The 17,791-nt window shown below is 43.6% G+C and overlaps 2 protein-coding genes across 4 annotated transcripts in view; one reads left to right on the forward strand and one right to left on the reverse strand.

Moving 5' to 3' along the window:
• The first annotated feature begins 1,158 nt into the window (after positions 1-1,158).
• LOC109881191 (pro-opiomelanocortin A) lies at positions 1,159-2,471 on the forward strand. The gene is given in 2 exon segments (XM_020473344.2): positions 1,159-1,277; positions 1,776-2,471. Coding segments are annotated over 2 exon segments (813 nt in total). The 5' UTR covers positions 1,159-1,160.
• A 1,422-nt stretch (positions 2,472-3,893) lies between these two features.
• The window catches only part of LOC116374721 (protein EFR3 homolog B), a 60,554-nt gene continuing 46,656 nt past the window's right edge, over positions 3,894-17,791 (reverse strand). For 2 of the 3 annotated variants that reach the window (XM_031829279.1, XM_031829278.1), the window contains exons 19-23: positions 14,216-14,343; positions 13,659-13,750; positions 10,642-10,690; positions 10,428-10,534; positions 3,896-6,874 (exon numbers count right to left, since the gene is read on the reverse strand). In XM_031829279.1, the coding sequence (XP_031685139.1) occupies positions 6,725-6,874; positions 10,428-10,534; positions 10,642-10,690; positions 13,659-13,750; positions 14,216-14,343 (526 nt within the window). In that variant the 3' untranslated portion in view covers positions 3,896-6,724. Of the gene's footprint in view, positions 6,875-10,427; positions 10,535-10,641; positions 10,691-13,658; positions 13,751-14,215; positions 14,344-17,791 lie in introns of all 3 variants that reach the window. The other variant, XM_031829277.1, reaches the window with a different exon arrangement.

The following is a 17,791-nucleotide window of genomic DNA, read 5'->3' on the forward strand; positions in this document are numbered from 1 at the left end:
GAGGAAAGAAGAGAGATGAGAGCGAGAAGAGAGAGAGAGAAGAGCGAGAAGAGAGAGAGAAGAGCGAGAAGAGAGAGAGAAGAGCGAGAAGAGAGAAGACAGAGAGAAGAGAGAGAAGAGCGAGAAGACAGAGAAGAGCGAGAAGAGAGAAGACAGAGAGAAGAGCGAGAAGAGAGAGAGAAGAGCGAGAAGACAGAGAGAAGAGCGAGAAGAGAGAAGGCAGAGAGAAGAGCGAGAAGAGAGAGAGAAGAGCGAGAAGACAGAGAGAAGAGCGAGAAGAGAGAAGACAGAGAGAAGAGCGAGAAGAGAGAGAGAAGAGCGAGAAGAGCGAGAAGAGAGAAGACAGAGAGAAGAGCGAGAAGAGAGAAGAGTGAGAGAAGCTTTGGCGACAGGTTGGTGACATCAGATTAATATGATTTAGATTTGATAGTTATTATAAACAGAATACTGAATTCTAAAGTTTATATTTCCGATTATCTAGAAATTATTTATGTTGTAATGATAATTAAAATTATATAATTATATAGTTCTTTAAAATGATTGCCATTAATTAACATGATCAATGATGTCCGTCAATCAGTCTGTCCGTCCAATCAGTCTGTCCGTCCAATCAGTCTGTCCGTCAATCAGTCTGTCTGTCAATTAGTCCGTCCGTCCGTAACACCTGAGTCATGAGCTTTCTAGGGAAAATATAAAGTGTCATTGAGTCGTGAGAGAAATGCCACATTTTTTTTTGTCACCCTCATCTGCAATCCTTCAATTAATGACGACGTTCAGAAGTGGATTACAGCAGTAATCTCCACCTATGCTGCGTACTTACAGGGTGCTGTGGACTGTATGTTACTCCATGTGTCCCTGTAGGGGAACCCTCTGCAAATTATTTTCTCCAGATATAAACATTTTAAGATCAGAACTGTTTCTGGTTCCAAAATAGCATCCTTTTACAGGTTCTATTTGGAACCCAGCTTCTTTTCAACCCAGGTGTGTTCCATGGGTCCATCTGACCTGGAAATGGTTCTATTTTGACCCGTTTTCAGAGGGTTCTCCTACAGGGACAAATGATCCTACATAGCACTATTTATTTTTTCTGAGAGTGTAGTTTAGCCGCATCATGCCGTGAGTGTGTGTATAACTGTGTTCTGTGTGTGTGCAAGGTGAAGATGCTGTGTCCTGTGTGGCTATTGGCTGTGGCCGTGGTGGGCGTGGTCAGAGGGGTGAAAGGTCAGTGCTGGGAGAACCCTCGCTGTCATGACCTCAGCTCTGAGAACAGCATCCTGGTGAGCTAGAAACATTGCAAAGAAAGAGCAGAATGTTTTCCAAATGTTGTAAAAGCTCAAGTATGTAAGAGAGCGGTTACGACTGAGAGTGTTATTCTACTGCTACACACCTAACCTCTCTCTCCTCTCTTCTCTCCCTCCTCTCTCTCCCCGCTTCTCTCTCTCCTCTCTCTCCCCGCTTCTCTCCCTCCTCTCTCTCCCCGCTTCTCTCTCTCCTCTCTTCTCTCCCTCCTCTCTCTCCTCTCTCTCTCCTCTCTTCTCTCCCTCCTCTCTCTCCCTGCTTCTCCCTCTTCTCTCTCCTCTCCGCTCCTCTCTTCTCTCCCTCCTCTCTCTCCTCGCTCCTCTCCCTCCTCTCTCTCTCTTCTCTGCTCCTCTCCATCTTCTCCCTCCTCTCTCTCACTCCTCCTCTCTCTCCTCTCCTCTTCCTCTCCTCTCCCTCCTCTCACTCCTCTTCCTCTCCTCTCCCTCCTCTCTCTTCTCCCCGCTCCTCTCTCTCAGGAGTGTATCCAGCTCTGTCGTTCTGACCTCACCACCAAATCTCCCATCTTCCCCGTCAAGGTGCATCTCCAACCCCCGTCCTCCTCCGACTCTGACTCTCCTCCCCTCTTCTTACCTCTGTCCCTCCTCTCCCCACCTCTGTCCCTCCTCTCCCCATCCTCCCCCCTGTACCCCACGGAGCAGCAGAACAGTGTGTCCCCCCAGGCCAAGCGTTCCTACTCCATGGAACACTTCCGCTGGGGGAAGCCTGTGGGCCGTAAGCGTCGGCCGGTGAAGGTCTACACTAACGGTGTGGAGGAGGAGTCCTCCGAGGCCTTTCCCAGCGAGATGAGACGAGAGCTGGGCACCGACGACGCCATGTACCCCTCCCTGGAGGCTGGGACTACGGAGGGGGGCGAGGCAGAGGGCATGGAGGGGGTGTTTAGTCTTCAGGAGAAGAAAGACGGCTCGTACAAGATGAACCACTTCCGCTGGAGCGGACCGCCTGCCAGTAAGCGCTATGGAGGGTTCATGAAAAGCTGGGACGAATGTAGTCAGAAACCACTGCTCACGCTGTTCAAAAACGTCATTATCAAAGACGGACAGCAGAAGAGAGAGCAGTGAGGGAGGGAGGAAGGGGAAGAAAAGAGGGCATTGGGGAGAGGAAATACCATTTCCAGGGTTGAGGGAGGAAGAGAATGTCACTGTAGGACTTAGAGCCATAAGCTCTCATTTGATTTGCCATTAGGAGACAGACCTGTTTTGTGATTGGCTAAAAGCACTGTCCTCTGACGTAGCGATGATGTTAGCTGAGTGATGAGTACATTATTTATTGGAATGTACTATTTTTGTAAATGATAAATGAAACATTCCAACCAGGGGATGGAACTGAAATCATTTTCCAATCGTTCCGTTACGAACAGAACCCCTATTATTTTTGTTCCAATCCAGTGTTCCGACAAGAAAAGAAAGTTCTGAACTGGTTCCAATCCAGTGTTCCGACAAGAAAATAAAGTTCTGAACCGGTTCCAATCCAGTGTTCCGACAAGAAAATAAAGTTCTGAACCGGTTCCAATCCAGTGTTCCGACAAGAAAAGAAAGTTCGGAACCGGTTCCAATCCAGTGTTCCGACAAGAAAAGAAAGTTCTGAACCGGTTCCAATCCAGTGTTCCGGCAAGAAAAGAAAGTTCTGAACCGGTTCCAATCCAGTGTTCCGGCAAGAAAAGAAAGTTCTGAACCGGTTCCAATCCAGTGTTCCGGCAAGAAAAGAAAGTTCTGAACCGGTTCCAATCCAGTGTTCCGGCAAGAAAAGAAAGTTCTGAACCGGTTCCAATCCAGTGTTCCGGCAAGAAAAGAAAGTTCTGAACCGGTTCCAATCAAGTGTTCCGACAAGAAAAGAAAGTTCTGAACCGGTTCAGACCCAAAACAAGTAACGATTCATGTAGTTCCTTTTTGTAAATTTTTTTACACATGAAATCGAAACGGTTTCACAATATAGCTCATAAATGTACTCTGCCCATTAGCACGGATCGAGAAGCTTGCTAAGGAAGCGCTCGATTGGTCAGATAACTGCAGGTGTGAGATGTGACTGAAATTTCACGGTTGGGGAAAGAGTGAGAGAGAGAGAGGTAGACTCTCCTATCCAGAGAGGGGTGGACATGAAGGGGGCTTGGCGCTGAACATCATGACATGACGTGAACTGGAATGTGTTTAAGCTATTACTAGCACTGAAACGTATTATATACTAAACATTAGGAATATTTTTGGAACAAAACATGAAGGGAGCATTGGGCCAGTAACCGAAACGTCGCTGGTTCGAATCCCAGAGCCGACTACGTAAAAACAAGTTGATGTGCTCTTGAGCAAGGCATTTAACCCTAATTGCTCTGGATAGGAGAGTCTACTAAATGGCAACAACAAAAAATGATCAATAATAGATCATTGTTTTTTAAAAGACAAAAATGGTTCTGTTTCCATTCCTCCAAAAATGCTGTTATTTTTCAGTTCTGTTCCCTGAACTGGTTCCAACCCCTGATTCAACAATACTCTTTTATTTTATTGCAAGCAACCACAGTCTGTCAGTTTTCATTTACTGACACAATGCCCTGCATCTCACCATGGAAACACAGCACACACATCTGTTAAAATTCTATATTTTAATTGTATATTCATTATTCTATGTACAGCTGTGACAGAGAGAAACAATTAGACATAACATCACCGAGTCAGGGAAGAGTAAGACAACACACACACACACTAAGACCATACTTTAACAGACAGGTGTACAAACCAATGCCGACATGCGACTGGTAGGGACATACACAGAGGTCCAATAACAGAATAGGTTTCAATGGATGATCATGATAATACCAAGGAACAAAAGCCTTGAATCACACATCATCACCAATATTCATCAACGAGAACAAATCAATGATTTTGCTATGATTGGTCATGAATATTGTGACTAGATTGGTTTCAGTATAACAACTACAACAGATGAACTGAAAGAGACACTTTGCCTTACACACACACACACACACGCTGAGAACAAAACATCAGAGCATCCAGTATCAGATCTCAAACAAGACGCCACAGCATCACTCTGCATGTCTTGTTTGACAGTATTCTGTTTTCAGAGTTTGATTAAATATTGACATTCAGAATATTACTGGAAACAGAGATTACACTGACACAGTGAGTAGAGTAGAATATAGTCGAGTAGAAAAGAGTAGAATAGAGTAGAATGAAGTAGAATATAAAATAGTAGAGTAGAAAAGGGTAGAATAGAGTAGAATATAATAGAGTAGAATATAATAGAATAGACTAGAATATAATATAATAGAAGAGTAGAATAAAGTAGAGTAGAGTAGAATAAAGTAGGGTAGAGTAGAATATAATATAGTAGAGTAGAATAGAGTAGAATATAATATAATAGAGTATAAGAAATTAGTGTAGAGTAGAATAGAGTAGAGTAGAATAGAGAAGTGTAGAATAGTGTATAATATAATAGAGTAGAGTGAAATAGAATAGAGTAGAATAGCGTATAATAGAGTAGAGTAGAATATAGTTGAAAAGAGTAGAGTAGAATATAGCAGAGTAGAGTAGAATATAATAGAGTAGCGTAGAATGAGTAGAATAGAATAGAGTAGAATAGAGCATAATAGAGTAGAAGCGAGTAGAGTAGAATATAATAGAGTAGAATAGAATATAGTAGAGTAGAAAAGAGAAGAATAGAGTAGAATAAAGTAGAGTAGAGTAGAATATAAAATAGTAGAGTAGAATATAAAATAGTAGAGTAGAATAGAGTAGACTAGAGTAGAAAAGAATAGAGTAGAGTAGAATATAGTAGAGTAGAAAAGAGAAGAATAGAGTAGAATAAAGTAGTAGAGTAGAATAGAGTAGAGAAGATTGGAATAGAGTAGAATATAATATAGTAGAGTAGAAAGGAATATAATAGAGTAGAGAAGAGTATAATATATTATAATAGAGTAGAATGGAGTAGAGTAGAATATAATAGAGTAGAGTAGAGTAGAGTAGAGTAGTAGAGTAGAGTAGAGTAGAGTAGAGTAGAGTAGAGTAGAGTAGAGTAGAGTAGAGTAGAGTAGAGTAGAGTAGAGCAGAATAGAGAAGAATAGAATATAGTAGAGTAGAGGAGTTCAAAGTAGTGTAGAAGAGTAGAGTACACCAGAGCAGAGCAGAATAGAATATAATATCATAGAGTAGATTAGATTAGATACGGACACTGCTGTTTGATTGATATTAGTACACAGTGGGTTAGTTCAGGGGGGGTATGATGTCACAAAACAGAATCAAAGAATCAGCCTGCTAACTTTCTGTGGTTCATACTGAAGACCGATTCATAAGTGAAATTGTATACATTAAAACAACATACTATATTCTTAGTAACTTAAAAAAGTTGTCTTTGCTGACGGTATGGTCCTGCTTTTGTGGTCCACTCCTCAGTACATGGGATGCATCACAGTGTCAAACACTCAATAACATTCACTTTAGTCACTGGTTCACATTCAGTAGTAATACACGTGAATGTACAGCGTATGTACGCACACACACACAGACTTTCTCTTGTGATGTCACATTATTGCTGAACTATATAGAGTTATTGCTGTATACAAACACACAACAACATGGATTACATGCAATGATGGTTGGGGTGTTCCATTGGTATTTCAATGGAGGGGATTCTAGAGAGACAACAGGGATTATGTAGATTGTCCCCACTAGAGAGAGACAACAGGGATTCTACATATTGTCCCAACTAGAGAGACAACAGGGATTCTGTAGATTGTCCTCACTAGAGAGAGACAACAGGGATTCTGTAGATTGTCCCCACTAGAGAGAGACAACAGGGATTCTACAGATTGTCCCCACTAGAGAGAGACAACATGGATTCTACAGATTGTCCCCATTAGAGAGAGACAACAGGGATTCTGTGGATTGTCCCCACTAGAGAGAGACAGCAGGGATTCTGTAGATTGTCCACACTAGAGAGAGACAGCAGGGATTCTGTAGATTGTCCACACTAGAGACAGAGAACAGGGATTCTGTAGATTGTCCACACTAGAGAGAGACAACAGGGATTCTACAGATTGTCCCCACTAGAGAGAGACAGCAGAGATTCTACAGATTGTCCCCACTAGAGAGAGACAACAGGGATTCTACAGATTGTCCCCACTAGAGAGAGAAAGCAGGGATTCTACAGATTGTCCCCACTAGAGAGAGACAACAGGGACTCTGTAGATTGTCCACACTGAGAGAGACAACATGGATTCTACAGATTGTCCCCACTAAAGAGAGACAACAGTGGGGAACATACCAGGACAGACCAGGATACAGACCGGTGTGTGTGTGTATGAGTGTGTGTGTGTGTGTGTGTGTGTCTCTAGTAGACACAGAGGTCAGGGTGTGTGTGAGAGTGTTCTGTGTGTGTGTGTGGGTGTGTGTGTGTGTGTCTAGTAAACACAGAGGTCAGGGAACTTCATCTCGTAAACAGGAACAGAGCGGGTCGGGGTCTGGCCTTGGGAGGCGGAGCCAGAGGGACTGGGAGGCGGCCTGATTGTCAGCTCAAAGATCTGGTCCAGCTTACTCTGTAGCAGGGAGGACTGGAATACACACACACACACACACACACACACACACACACACACACACACACACACAGTTATTATTTGGTTCATGGGGGTACTTTCAACGTTCAGATAGAGATATGAATTAGAGGTTAGAGGTCAAACAAATATAACAGGTGTAGATCTCACCGTGAAGCACGTACCACAATACGTTTCAAGAAAGTAAAAATGGTGAAAAACTACCTCAAGGAAAAATAGTAACACCATGAAATAAGAATAACGAGGCTACATACGAGTGGTACCGGTACCGAGTCAATGTGCAGTGGTACAGGTCAGTTATGGGAATATGTACATGTAGGTAGGGGTACAGGTTAGTTGAGGTAATATGTACATGTAGGTAGGGGTACAGGTCAGTTATGGTAATATGTACATGTAGGTAGGGGTACAGGTTAGTTGAGGTAATATGTACATGTAGGTAGGGGTACAGGTCAGTTATGGTAATATGTACATGTAGGTAGGGGTACAGGTTAGTTGAGGTAATATGTACATGTAGGTAGGGGTACAGGTCAGTTATGGGAATATGTACATGTAGGTAAGGGTACAGGTTAGTTGAGGTAATATGACCATGTAGGTAGGGGTACAGGTCAGTTATGGTAATATGTACATGTAGGTAGGGGTACAGGTCAGTTATGGTAATATGTACATGTAGGTAGGGGTACAGGTCAGTTATGGTAATATGTACATGTAGGTAGGGGTACAGGTCAGTTATGGGAATATGTACATGTAGGTAGGGGTACAGGTTAGTTGAGGTAATATGTACATGTAGGTAGGGGTACAGGTTAGTTGAGGTAATATGTACATGTAGGTAGGGGTACAGGTTAGTTGAGGTAATATGTACATGTAGGTAGGGGTACAGGTTAGTTGAGGTAATATGTACAGGTTAGTTGAGGTAATATGTACATGTAGGTAGGGGTACAGGTTAGTCGAGGTAATATGACCATGTAGGTAGGGGTACAGGTTAGTTGAGGTAATATGTACATGTAGGTAGGGGTACAGGTCAGTTATGGGAATATGTACATGTAGGTAGGGGTACAGGTTAGTTGAGGTAATATGTACATGTAGGTAGGGGTACAGGTCAGTTATGGTAATATGTACATGTAGGTAGGGGTACAGGTCAGTTATGGTAATATGTACATGTAGGTAGGGGTACAGGTTAGTTGAGGTAATATGTACATGTAGGTAGGGGTACAGGTTAGTTGAGGTAATATGTACATGTAGGTAGGGGTACAGGTTAGTTGAGGTAATATGTACATGTAGGTAGGGGTACAGGTTAGTTGAGGTAATATGTACATGTAGGTAGGGGTACAGGTCAGTTATGGTAATATGTACATGTAGGTAGGGGTACAGGTTAGTTGAGGTAATATGTACATGTAGGTAGGGGTACAGGTCAGTTATGGTAATATGTACATGTAGGTAGGGGTACAGGTCAGTTATGGTAATATGTACATGTAGGTAGGGGTACAGGTTAGTTGAGGTAATATGTACATGTAGGTAGGGGTACAGGTCAGTTATGGTAATATGTACATGTAGGTAGGGGTACAGGTCAGTTATGGTAATATGTACATGTAGGTAGGGGTACAGGTTAGTCGAGGTAATTGAGGTAATATGACCATGTAGGTAGGGGTACAGGTTAGTTGAGGTAATTGAGGTAATATGACCATGTAGGTAGGGGTACAGGTTAGTTGAGGTAATATGTACATGTAGGTAGGGGTACAGGTTAGTCGAGGTAATATGACCATGTAGGTAGGGGTACAGGTTAGTTGAGGTAATATGTACATGTAGGTAGGGGTACAGGTCAGTTATGGGAATATGTACATGTAGGTAGGGGTACAGGTTAGTTGAGGTAATATGTACATGTAGGTAGGGGTACAGGTCAGTTATGGTAATATGTACATGTAGGTAGGGGTACAGGTCAGTTATGGTAATATGTACATGTAGGTAGGGGTACAGGTTAGTTGAGATAATATGACCATGTAGGTAGGGGTACAGGTTAGTCGAGGTAATTGAGGTAATATGACCATGTAGGTAGGGGTACAGGTTAGTTGAGGTAATTGAGGTAATATGACCATGTAGGTAGGGGTACAGGTTAGTCGAGGTAATATGACCATGTAGGTAGGGGTACAGGTTAGTCGAGGTAATTGAGGTAATATGACCATGTCGGTAGGGGTACAGGTTAGTCAAGGTAATTGAGGTAATATGACCATGTAGGTAGGGGTACAGGTTAGTTGAGGTAATTGAGGTAATATGACCATGTAGGTAGGGGTACAGGTTAGTCGAGGTAATTGAGGTAATATGACCATGTAGGTAGGGGTACAGGTTAGTCGAGGTAATTGAGGTAATATGACCATGTAGATAGGGGTACAGATTAGTCGAGGTAATATGACCATGTAGGTAGGGGTACAGGTTAGTCGAGGTAATATGACCATGTAGGTAGGGGTACAGGTTAGTCGAGGTAATATGACCATGTAGGTAGGGGTACAGGTTAGTCGAGGTAATTGAGGTAATATGACCATGTAGATAGGGGTACAGGTTAGTCGAGGTAATTGAGGTAATATGACCATGTAGGTAGGGGTACAGGTTAGTCGAGGTAATTGAGGTAATATGACCTCAATTACCTCGAGGTAAGGGGTAAAGGGACTTTGATCGATAAACAGGGTGTGAAGGAATGTGAATGTGTGTGTGTGTGGGTGCGTGTGTGTGCGTGTGTCAAATTACATAAATTCATTAGGTCCTGATCTATGGATTTAAACAGGACTGGGAATACAGATATGCATCGGTTGGTCACAGATACCTTCAAATAAAAAGATAGCCGCCCGTCGATCAGAAAACTAGTCAGTATCTGGTGTGACCATTTGTCTCATGCAGCACGACATCTCCTTCACATAGAGTTAATCAGGCTGTTGATTGTAGCCTGTTGAATGTTGTCCCACTTCTCTTCAAGGGCTGTGTGAAGTTGCTGGATATTGGCGGGAACTGGAACATGCTGTCGTACACGTCGATCCAGAGCATCCCAAACATGCTCAATGGGTGACATGTCTGGTGAGTATGCAGGACAGGGAAGACCTGGGACGTTTTCAGCTTCAAGGAATTGTCTACAGATCTTTGCGAAATGGGGCCGTGCATTATCATGCTGAAACATGAGGTGATGGAGGCGGATGAATGGCTCGACAATGGGCCTCACGCTTCCTCAAAACGTGTGACATCTGTGGCATTGACTTCAGTTTTCCTGCATTAAAATCTCCAGCTACTAGAAGCACTGCGTCTGGATCAGCATTTAATTGTTTGCCTATGGCCTTAAACAGCTGTTGGATGCCGTAAACAGTCTTAGTGTCAGTCGGTTTGTGGTGGTAAAAAGATGGATACAAAGAATATAGATGAAATGATGGCAGAAACATGTACGAAAAAAGTTTAAAAGTATCAACAAAAAAAAATATTACACACACAAAATAGATTGGTCAGGAGCCCGGAAAACAGAGACATTCTATTTCATTCTAGGTCAAGGGGTTAAATGTCAGGGGTCAAGACTCACCTTGGCCCCACAGTGGGCGGCGATCTCCTCGAAGGGGGCGGTCTGAAACCTCTCTACCACCAGTCTCCTCTTCTCCCTCTCCTGCTCTTCACCATTCACACTATCCACTGAGTGAGAGAGAGAGAGCAGGGGGTTATTGTCTTTCAAAACATCAAAGAGATTAAAATATGCTTTTCTCCAAAGCAATAAGAGATGTAGTATGCGTCAATCTTACCGATGGCATTCTTCAGAGTCTCAAAGGTGATCTGTTCTGCTGGAGACTTCTGTGATCAACAAGGATAGTAATGAGAGAGTTAGGCTGGGATTCAATCCATAGACAACAAGGATAGTAATGAGACAGTTAGGCCGTGATTCAAATCATGGACAACAAGGATAGTAATGAGACAGTTAGGCCGGGATTCAACCCGTGGACAACAAGGATAGTAATGAGACAGTTAGGCCGTGATTCAAATCATGGACAACAAGGATAGTAATGAGACAGTTAGGCCGGGATTCAACCCGTGGACAACAAGGATAGTAATGAGACAGTTAGGCCGGGATTCAACCCGTGGACAACAAGGATAGTAATGAGACAGTTAGGCCGGGATTCAAATCATGGACAACAAGGATAGTAATGAGACAGTTAGGCCGGGATTCAACCCATGGACAACAAGGTAAGTAATGAGACAGTTAGGCCGGGATTCAACCCATGGACAACAAGGATAGTAATGAGACAGTTAGGCCGGGATTCAATCCGTGCTAACTCATAGCTTTTCATTGCTCATGTTTTGGCGGTGTCGGAGGTGTAGATGTGTTCGAGCTGTCAAAGCAAGTTCCAACACTGGAATGTGTGATATAACCTACACCACACGATTAGGCTGAGAAAGAAAAATCACTATTATTTTTGCTTAAATATTAATAAACATTTGAGTTGTCATAGACTTAGGAATTATAATACTAAAATGGACATGAACCTCGTTATGATGATATAAAAAGGTCAGACATTTTGTTAAGGGAGTTGGTCAACCATGGTCAGCCAGTGTTGCGATAAGATATTGTGTACAATTATGAATTTGAAGACTTTATATACAGTGTATGTTTGTTACCTGGCTAGCCAGTCAATTTTAGAGGAATGGTTCCAGAACATTCCACTCAAACAATGCAGTCAATTTTAGAGGAATGGTTCCAGAACATTCCACTCAAACCATGCAGTCAATTTTAGAGGAATGGTTCCAGAACATTCCACTCAAACCATGCAGTCAATTTTAGAGGAATGGTTCCAGAACATTCCACTCATACAATGCAGTCAATCCACAGCCGTACACTGACTGACATCGGTAGATGATAGGACAAGGAAGATATTGTATCATAATGCTATAGCCAATCAGCATTCAGGGCTCAAACCACCCAATTTATAATCTATAATAACACTCACGGTTGTCAACCAATCAGCCTTCAGGGCTCGAACCACCCAGTTTATAATGTATAATAACACTCATGGCTGTCAACCAATCAGCCTTCAGGGCTCAAACCACCCAGTTTATAATGTATAATAACACTCATGGTTGTCAACCAATCAGCCTTCAGGGCTCGAACCACCCAGTTTATAATGTATAATAACACTCATGGCTGTCAGCCAATCAGCATTCAGGGCTCGTACCACCCAGTTTATAATGTATAATAACACTCATGGTTGTCAACCAATCAGCCTTCAGGGCTCGAACCACCCAGTTTATAATGTATAATAACACTCATGGCTGTCAGCCAATCAGCATTCAGGGCTCGTACCACCCAGTTTATAATGTATAATAACACTCACGGTTGTCAACCAATCACCCTTCAGGGCTCGAACCACCCAGTTTATAATGTATAATAACACTCACGGCTGTTAACCAATCAGACTTCAGGGCTCAAACCACCCAGTTTATAATGTATAATAACACTCATGGCTGTCAGCCAATCAGTATTCAGGGCTCGAACCACCCAGTTTATAATGTATAATAACACTCATGGCTGTCAGCCAATCAGCATTCAGGGCTCGAACCACCCAGTTTATAATGTATAATAACACTCATGGCTGTCAGCCAATCAGCATTCAGGGCTCGAACCACCCAGTTTATAATGTATAATAACACTCATGGCTGTCAGCCAATCAGTATTCAGGGCTCGAACCACCCAGTTTATAATGTATAATAACACTCATGGCTGTTAACCAATCAGCATTCAGGGCTCGAACCACCCAGTTTATAATGTATAACAACACTCACGGTTTTCCAAGAACTGAGACATTTACAGTCTGTTTACATCTACGTTGTATAAAACCTGTGTACACTACAGTACATAACAATATATTAGGTTGACAATAATTATATTTTAATATTTCTGATACATCACATGCCTTACTTATTGTCTCTCCAGTTTAAGTAAAATCAAGATTATCCCTCTACTGCCATTCATTCCAATTAGACTGGTTTGGATTTCTCCCTGACCAAGATGGCTGCCATTTTCACCCCGTTCTGGAACTTTGAGGGTTTATGACATAGAAATGTATTTCTAAACTTTTAACGCGGATGGATTGTAAGGATGACCCCTCCTGTCTCAGCCTCCAGTATTTATGCTGCAGGAGTTTATGTGTCAGGGGGCTAGGGTCAGTTTGTTATATCTGGAGTACTTCTCCTGTCTTATCCGGTGTCCTGTGAGAATTTAAGTATGCTCTCTCTAATTCTATCTTTCTTTCTCTCTCTCGGAGGACCTGAACCCTAGGACCATGCCTCAGGACTACCTGGCATGATGACTCCTTGCTGTACCCAGTCCACCTGGCCGTGCTGCTGCTCCAGTTTCAACTGTTCTGCCTGCGGCTATGGAATCCTGACCTCCCCGGCACAGCCAGAAGAGGACTGGCCACCCCACATAGCCTGGTTCCTCTCTAGGTTTCTTCCTAGGTTCCTGCCTTTCTAGGGAGTTTTTCCTAGCCACCGTGCTTCAACACCTGCATTGCTTGCTGTTTGGGGGTTTTATTCTGGGTTTCTGTACAGCACTTTGAGATATCAGCTGATGTACGAAGGGCTATATAAATACATTTGATTTGATGGCTGTGGTTTTGTAACAGTGACCTCGTGCAGGCCTAACGCAGATCCACCTCTGACACCGCCTAAACAAAAGCAATGAAAAGCTGTGCAAATTGTCAGCTCACGCGTGATACCACTGATCTGATTGAATCCTGGCCTCAGAGACAACACACACACAGTCTACCTGTTCTCTCTCTGGGCTATATCGTGGATCCATGTCCATCTGAAGAGAGATGGTGTCTCCTATACTTTTCCTCTTCGACAGGCGATCCTCATCTGCAACACATAGACACATACTGCTGTCTGCTACGGTGTGACACATACTGCTGTCTGCTACTGTGTGACATACTGCTGTCTGCTACGGTGTGACACATACTGCTGTCTGCTACTGTGTGACATACTGCTGTCTGCTACGGTGTGACACATACTGCTGTCTGCTACGGTGTGACACATACTGCTGTCTGCTACTGTGTGACATACTGCTGTCTGCTACGGTGTGACACCTACTGCTGTCTGCTACGGTGTGACACATACTGCTGTCTGCTACGGTGTGACACATACTGCTGTCTGCTACGGTGTGACACGTACTGCTGTCTGTTACGGTGTGACACATACTGCTGTGTGTGTGTGTGTGTGTGTGTGTGTGTGTGTGTGTGTGTGTGTGTGTGTGTGTGTGTGTGTGTGTGTGTGTGTGTGCGTGTGTGTGTGTGCGTGTGTGTGTTGTGTGTGTCGTGTCTGTACCTGTGATCTGGGGTGTGAACGGTGTGTTCAGGATTTCTATGTTGTAGCCACTTCCTCCCAGCACCTCAGCGATCTGAAACTGCTGGAACAAGACCTCTCCCTCCACTTGCTCTAGAGACTCTGGAACTCTGGGAACACACATTATCCTTAGCATTAGCGTTACCATTAGCATTATGATTAGTATTATCATTAGCATTAGCGTTACCATTAGCATTATGATTAGTATTAGCATTAGCATTAGCGTTACCATTAGCATTATGATTAGCATTAGCTTTAGCGTTAGCGTTATCATTAGCAGTAGCCCGGGCATTTATATTAAATCACTGGACATAACAGGCATTTTTTAGAGACAGATTTATATTTTCTTTAACAAACACAGCTTTTGCTCATTTGCTTAATTCCAGCATTCACTTACAGTATTTTAAATACATTTCCTGCACTAATGTGTTATAATTTACACGCTGTTCTTGTGTCCTAATGTGACTCTATATAAAAAAAAAAGAATAACTTCCTTGACTGAATAATTCTTCTCTCCATTACCGGCAGTTCTTTGGCCACTAGAAGGAGATTGGCTGATTTCTTGGGGTCTGTTCTCCCGTTGTAGGTATGTACTCCCGGTGGGGGTCTGTACTCCCGGTGGGGGTCTGTATTCCCAGTGGGAGTCTGTACTCCCGGTGGGGGTCTGTACTCCCGGTGGGGGTCTGTATTCCCGGTGGGGGTCTGTACTCCTGTTGGAGGTCTGTATTCCCGGTGGGGGTCTGTACTCCCGGTGGGGGTCTGTACTCCCGGTGGGGGTCTGTATTCCCGGTGGGGGTCTGTACTCCTGTTGGAGGTCTGTATTCCCATTGGGGGTCTGTTCTCCCCTTGGGGGTCTGTTCTCCCGTGGGGGGTCTGTATTCCCATTGGGAGTCTGTACTCCCGTTTGGGGTCTGTACTCCCATTGGAGGTCTGTACTCCTGTTGGTGGTTTGTACTCCTGTTATTTATTTTTTATTTTTTATTTTACCTTTATTTAACCAGGTAGGCAAGTTGAGAACAAGTTCTCATTTACAATTGCGACCTGGCCAAGATAAAGCAAAGCAGTTCGACAGATAAAACGACACAGAGTTACACATGGAGTAAAAACAAACATACAGTCAATAATGCAGTATAAACAAGTCTATATACAATGTGAGCAAATGAGGTGAGAAGGGAGGTAAAGGCAAAAAAAAGGCCATGATGGCAAAGTAAATACAATATAGCAAGTAAAATACTGGAATGGTAGTTTTGCAATGGAAGAATGTGCAAAGTAGAAATAAAAAAATAATGGGGTGCAAAGGAGCAAAATAAATAAATAAATACAAATTAAATACAGTTGGGAAAGAGGTAGTTGTTTGGGCTAAATTATAGGTGGGCTATGTACAGGTGCAGTAATCTGTGAGCTGCTCTGACAGTTGGTGCTTAAAGCTAGTGAGGGAGATAAGTGTTTCCAGTTTCAGAGATTTTTGTAGTTCGTTCCAGTCATTGGCAGCAGAGAACTGGAAGGAGAGGCGGCCAAAGAAAGAATTGGTCTTGGGGGTGACTAGAGAGATATACCTGCTGGAGCGTGTGCTACAGGTGGGAGATGCTATGGTGACCAGCGAGCTGAGATAAGGGGGGACTTTACCTAGCAGGGTCTTGTAGATGACATGGAGCCAGTGGGTTTGGCGACGAGTATGAAGCGAGGGCCAGCCAACGAGAGCGTACAGGTCGCAATGGTGGGTAGTATATGGGGCTTTGGTGATAAAACGGATTGCACTGTGATAGACTGCATCCAATTTGTTGAGTAGGGTATTTGAGGCTATTTTGTAAATGACATCGCCAAAGTCGAGGATTGGTAGGATGGTCAGTTTTACAAGGGTATGTTTGGCAGCATGAGTGAAGGATGCTTTGTTGCGAAATAGGAAGCCAATTCTAGATTTAACTTTGGATTGGAGATGTTTGATATGGGTCTGGAAGGAGAGTTTACAGTCTAACCAGACACCTAAGTATTTGTAGTTGTCCACGTATTCTAAGTCAGAGCCGTCCAGAGTAGTGATGTTGGACAGGCGGGTAGGTGCAGGTAGCGATCGGTTGAAGAGCATGCATTTAGTTTTACTTGTATTTAAGAGCAATTGGAGGCCACGGAAGGAGAGTTGTATGGCATTGAAGCTTGCCTGGAGGGTTGTTAACACAGTGTCCAAAGAAGGGCCGGAAGTATACAGAATGGTGTCGTCTGCGTAGAGGTGGATCAGGGACTCACCAGCAGCAAGAGCGACCTCATTGATGTATACAGAGAAGAGAGTCGGTCCAAGAATTGAACCCTGTGGCACCCCCATAGAGACTGCCAGAGGTCCGGACAGCAGACCCTCCGACTTGACACACTGAACTCTATCAGAGAAGTAGTTGGTGAACCAGGCGAGGCAATCATTTGAGAAACCAAGGCTGTCGAGTCTGCCGATGAGGATATGGTGATTGACAGAGTCGAAAGCCTTGGCCAGATCAATGAATACGGCTGCACAGTAATGTTTCTTATCGATGGCGGTTAAGATATCGTTTAGGACCTTGAGCGTGGCTGAGGTGCACCCATGACCAGCTCTGAAACCAGATTGCATAGCAGAGAAGGTATGGTGAGATTCGAAATGGTCGGTAATCTGTTTGTTGACTTGGCTTTCGAAGACCTTAGAAAGGCACGGTAGGATAGATATAGGTCTGTAGCAGTTTGGGTCAAGAGTGTCCCCCCCTTTGAAGAGGGGGATGACCGCAGCTGCTTTCCAATCTTTGGGAATCTCAGACGACACGAAAGAGAGGTTGAACAGGCTAGTAATAGGGGTGGCAACAATTTCGGCAGATAATTTTAGAAAGAAAGGGTCCAGATTGTCTAGCCCGGCTGATTTGTAGGGGTCCAGATTTTGCAGCTCTTTCAGAACATCAGCTGAATGGATTTGGGAGAAGGAGAAATGGGGAAGGCTTGGGCGAGTTGCTGTTGGGGGTGCAGTGCTGTTGTCCGGGGTAGGAGTAGCCAGGTGGAAAGCATGGCCAGCCGTAGAAAAATGCTTATTGAAATTCTCAATTATGGTGGATTTATCAGTGGTGACAGTGTTTCCTATCTTCAGTGCAGTGGGCAGCTGGGAGGAGGTGTTCTTATTCTCCATGGACTTTACAGTGTCCCAGAACTTTTTTGAGTTAGTGTTGCAGGAAGCAAATTTCTGCTTGAAAAAGCTAGCCTTGGCTTTTCTAACTGCCTGTGTATAATGATTTCTAGCTTCCCTGAACAGCTGCATATCACGGGGGCTGTTCGATGCTAATGCAGAACGCCATAGGATGTTTTTGTGTTGGTTAAGGGCAGTCAGGTCTGGGGAGAACCAAGGGCTATATCTGTTCCTGGTTCTAAATTTCTTGAATGGGGCATGTTTATTTAAGATGGTTAGGAAGGCATTTTTAAAAAATATCCAGGCATCCTCTACTGACGGGATGAGATCAATATCCTTCCAGGATACCCCGGCCAGGTCGATTAGAAAGGCCTGCTCGCAGAAGTGTTTCAGGGAGCGTTTTACAGTGATGAGTGGAGGTCGTTTGA

The sequence above is a fragment of the Oncorhynchus kisutch genome, linkage group LG7, assembly GCF_002021735.2.
Source record: "Oncorhynchus kisutch isolate 150728-3 linkage group LG7, Okis_V2, whole genome shotgun sequence".
Taxonomy (NCBI): Eukaryota; Metazoa; Chordata; class Actinopteri; order Salmoniformes; family Salmonidae; genus Oncorhynchus; species Oncorhynchus kisutch.